Source organism: Apaloderma vittatum, unplaced genomic scaffold, assembly GCF_000703405.1.
Source record: "Apaloderma vittatum isolate BGI_N311 unplaced genomic scaffold, ASM70340v1 scaffold4092, whole genome shotgun sequence".
Taxonomy (NCBI): Eukaryota; Metazoa; Chordata; class Aves; order Trogoniformes; family Trogonidae; genus Apaloderma; species Apaloderma vittatum.
Genome location: NW_009701751.1, coordinates 1 through 4,705, shown reverse-complemented (window position 1 = coordinate 4,705; position 4,705 = coordinate 1). Strand labels below are relative to the sequence as shown.

Genomic DNA, 4,705 nt, shown 5'->3' with positions numbered 1-4,705 from the left:
TGCTGAAACTTTCTACCCACCAGTAACCTTTCCATCTTCAGCTTCACCAAAGCTGTTTTCAGCCTTTCGCTTCCACAGAGCAGAAAGGCAGCAAAAGGTGCTGATGTACATCGTCCCCGGCAGAAAATGGGGAGATGGGTACTGAGACGAGATCACATGAAATAGAGAGTCACGGTGCGGCTGGATCTGTGCCTTGCAGGGGTCACTGAAGGACTGTAGCAGTGTTATATGGAGGTAACAGGGATTTCAGCCTTCACCTGGAGTTTTGCACATGGATTAGGGGCAGGTTACTTATGCAGATGTACTTGTCCAATTAATATAATCCCATGTAAACCCATGGATTTTGGCAGGAATTCCACCTGAACAATGACTGCGGTATCCAGCCCTATATGGGTTGTAACGTTACGACTAACCGAAATCCCAGCAGCTGTTGTTTTGCTTGTTTGCTCTTGTGAGGGTAGCGGTGTTTCCGCATAGAGTCACATATGCAGATCCCTGGCTCCTGGAGGCAGTAATTTCTTTCAGCAACTTAATTTATTTTTGGAGGATGTTTGCGGTCTTTACGTCTTCAGCTCTTCTCATGTCGATAATCCGTGCGTATGTGCAAGAGAGATTATGAGGAAGGGGAGCCCCCTGGGCAGCCCTTAGACTCTTTTGCGTTTATGGATGAAGGATGTGGCAGCAAAACACACGCTCTGCCCAGCAGCCACTGGGAAAGAAAAACCACCCATGCTGGGAGAGCTTAACCACAGCACATGGATCTAGGAGCAGACTCATCCCAAATAAGCCTGAATCAAAATGGTGCTACCCAGCGCGAGAAGGATACATTGCATTCAACAAAAGATTTTAAAGTGCAGGTTGTTTAATTAAAGGGGACGGGGACAGAAGGGAATACTATGCGGTAGTGCTGGAGAGCAGCAGAGATTTCTCCTCAGGACTTTCACAAAGACTTGGTTATGGGCTGAAGTGATGCTTGAGGTCTTATCAAGGTCTTAACAAACTTTCAGATATGGATGAATCGTATGCTGAGAGCCAAAAACCTAAGCAAAGCTCGATGCAAATAGAGTATTATGGATCCTGTAGCCTAGACAAGACATTTACAGAAATGATCTGCAGATGATGCGTAGTAGGAGGTGGCAGAGTGAACCCTTCTGCTGAGTCTTCAGCCACCCCACTAACACTCTGTATGCATGGAGAAGATCCACACAAAAAGAGAAGTTGCACTTTGCAGCTTGAGCTGCCTGGGTTTGTATTTACTTATTCCTTTTTTTCATGGCTGGCCTCACACACAGTTTCCACACCGCCCTGTCCCGCCGCCGCTACAGGGTGGGGACTGATGCTCGTTGGCCCCTTCCCCCCGCAGCACTGGCTCCGAGCAGAAGCTCAGCCTTTGAAGTGACAGAGTGTTCCAGCCTTCATGCGAACCTTACGGGTCTTCTTCCACCAGAGCACAGCCTCAGGCTTGAGGGGCTCATGGCAAGACTCTGCCATCACCGATCCCTTCACAGGACTGATCTCCTCGTGGGTTTTTTTTGTTTGTTTTGAGTTATTGCTTCATTCCCTTTCTTTTAGACATTTAAGTCTTTGCTTACTCTTCAGGGCAGAGTAAAATTCTCATCTCTGAGAAGAGAGCGGTTTTTTGTGGGTTATGGTTTTTTGGGTGTCGTTTTTTTTTTTTAAACTGGGATAGCATTAGATTTGAATTTGATGTATTTCCAGCCAGCAGCTATAAGAACTTCATGAATAAATGTGTAGAAAATGGACTGTGCTATCAAGGTAAATCAGCCTGGGTGGGTGCTTAAGTATCGACCAAATGGAACTGTGTAGAAGGAGTAATTCTGAGTATATGGTGCTGCATGCAGTGAAGCAGGAAAAGATTTTTGGAGATGCAGACTTGTGCCCAAGCTCGGGTTCATTAACTCAGCACTGTGCTGGGCAGCAGGGCAAGCCTGGTAGACTTATCCTTGGGCTCCTTTCGGGTGCATGAAGCAGGCTCTGGCCAGATAAGCTGGGTGTGAACTTGTAACGTGTCAGCCCCTTGTCGGTGTGTGCCCTCTTATCACGCAGCGAAGGCAGAGGACCGTGCCTCTATTCCTTCGAGCTGGTCCTTCTTGCCCACAGCCAGGCGAGGGCACGGCGGAGAAGGGAAGGAGGAAGGCAGAGCTGCGAGCTGGTGTGACTCAGCTGTCAACACTCACCTACAGAGCAGAAGGACATGGATTCAAGGCTCTATATTTAACCGGGATGGCAGGCTGTGGGTGAGCTCTGCTGCCCTGGTGAGCTGCCAATCCCTCATCAGCGGGTTCAAGGCGATGTGTGAGCAGCTGTGTTTGCCGTGGGCATACACCGATCGCTGCGTTTGGGTTCCAGCCCTAGTTCTCATTTGCAGACCCCAAGAGAGAGCCATTTCTCGTTAATTCTGTGGCAAATATCACAGAGCTGTGATAGGGGAGATGGCAAAGTCCTGTCAGCCTGGCTGCTTTGCTAGACAGTGGCTACCTGAAAGAAGTTAAGTGCAATGATTATGGTTCTGGAATCGCATCCTCATCTGAGATACTTTGTTAGCAATAACCTCAGAAAACAGCCAGAACTAAAAGGCTCTGCACTTGCTATAAGATAGAGCTGACGTCCGAAATTGCTCTGAGTGTTTCAGCAGAAAATAAGTGCTCGGTCAGATATGCACGTGCATCCTCTCTCGGCTGTGTGCCACAGCACTTATGTAATAGACACCCTGCAGATAAAACCACTTATTTGAAACAGGATATTTTGCAGTAAATTAAGCTAAATCTAGATCTCCACCAGATGTCAGCAAAGCAAAGTGCATTTTCGCAGGAGTGCAAAGGCAGAGGGCACCAGGAGGCTGATAGTGACTCCGTTTCCCCCAGACAGAGCCGGCCAGGTCCAGGTCCTCCATCTCCCATCTGCTGCCAACCTTCATTAAAGATCTCTGGTGGGGGGACAAGCAGCCACCCCAGCACTTCATTTCCTGTGACTAACCTTTCTGCCTCCATTTGAAGCCCATGCTTTGTTAAGACCCATTCATTTACTTCCTACAGGGCTTGGTGGTTTAAACGATGCTGCTTCAGTTTAAATTTCTCACCCTTTCTTCTGCTGGTACTTTGAAATATTTGTTATTAAGATGGAACAAGATTGGGACTGATGTTTTCATTAGAGCTGCCAGGATAAATACGATGCCTTTCTTGTGAAATTATTTTGTTTGGTAAATGTGATCTTAAGTTAAAGTGAGGAAATAGTTAAAATGTCTCTAAGCCTAACAAGGTAACTGCCTGAGTTTGCCTTTCAGTGCTGCAGCTCGCTTTTTTCCCCTAAACCTTTGCACAAAAGCTACTGAAAATGTCCTTGGTACAGTTATAGCACCTTGATTCCAAACATTAACTCTTTGTAACCAAAAAGTTGTAATAAATTGCTTCATAACTGCAAGGGTTGTTCTCATCAGTAGCTCTCACCTGTGTTTAACCTGAGGGAGAAACTGTTGCAGACCATGAATTTCCTGAGTTTTGCATTTCTTCCCTTACCTGCAAAGCAGCTGGACTGTCAGGAATTATTTTTTTAAGATCTTCAAAAGGATAACACTATTAATCAAATATTTTGCTTTTTTTTTTTTAATCTTATATTTAATGGTGATGCTCAAGAGCTCCACACTGTGATCATGCAGGATAGATTTCAGCTGCAGATGTTTTATAACACCCAGTACTCTAACAAAGTTTTTCTTATCTCTAGCGTGTTTTCAGTTTCTTAAGAATCGCTATGGCTTCCAAAATATTTTGTGATGACTTGTTTTCTTCCCAGATATATCTCAAGGTAGCGGCAGTGTACATTGTTTTTCCAATCCAAGCTACCACACTCTCTCATGTGGTGTGACCTCACGCTTCTTTACCAGTAATCTGGATGGAAACAGCTCCAGTAAGGTAGATATTATCCCACCCTGCTGTAGCAATGTTCTTATCAGTTCAAGGAAATCAACCAGAGCAATGCCTGTTGGATCCTGTTGTCTGCCAGCATTATTTAAAAATCCGGCGTAGCCCTTCCTGACAGCATAGCTCTAACAGCCACAGAAAGGGCTGCTCTCCCCCGTGTGTGTGTCCATCATCGCCACGCGGTGACGGGAGGTTCAGCACACGCCCGTCTGGGTCAGGAAGGCTCGGTGTCTTAGCAACTCTAAGGTATGTTTGCTTCTCAGGAAAGGTAAAGAACTGGATAGTTGGAATTACCCATTAATATAACAAAAGTAAATTAGTGAAGCGTTACGTCAGTAATCTTACTTTGCTATATCATTATTTCCCAGGTCAGCAGACGCACAAATTTCCTACTGACACAGACAAGCAGATAGATGCAAGAAGATATCTCAGGTGCTTCTGAGCACTGCTCTGGTCCAGGGGCATTCTGAGGGCTCTGCTGTCACTTATAGCTCTCCAGCAGAGCTATTCAGACTGTATTGCTTGGACATCCGGGAGTATCTTCGTTATCACATGTTACTATCGATTCCCCGGGACCATTCATGGACACCACTGTAGCAACAGATTTAGATGTGGTAAATGCCAACCCAGCTCTTCCTTCAGAGCCTTAATAAGTCAAGGTGGGGCAAAGGAAAAAGGAAGGGTGATTGAATTCTTCAGGGTTGTCAGCTTTAAAAGTGATCATGGAATCATAGAATGAGGGTTGGAAGGGACCTCTAGAGATCCCC

At 45.9% G+C, this 4,705-nt stretch overlaps 1 protein-coding gene across 1 annotated transcript in view; it reads left to right on the top strand.

Moving 5' to 3' along the window:
- Positions 1-3,929, top strand: part of MEGF11 (multiple EGF-like-domains 11) — a gene marked incomplete at both ends in the record, with an annotated part of 178,334 nt that extends 174,405 nt beyond the window's left edge. The window contains one exon of the mRNA XM_009879255.1: positions 3,811-3,929. Coding sequence (XP_009877557.1) covers positions 3,811-3,929 — 119 coding nt within the window. The remainder of the gene's footprint in view (positions 1-3,810) is intronic.
- Between the last annotated feature and the right edge of the window lie 776 nt (positions 3,930-4,705).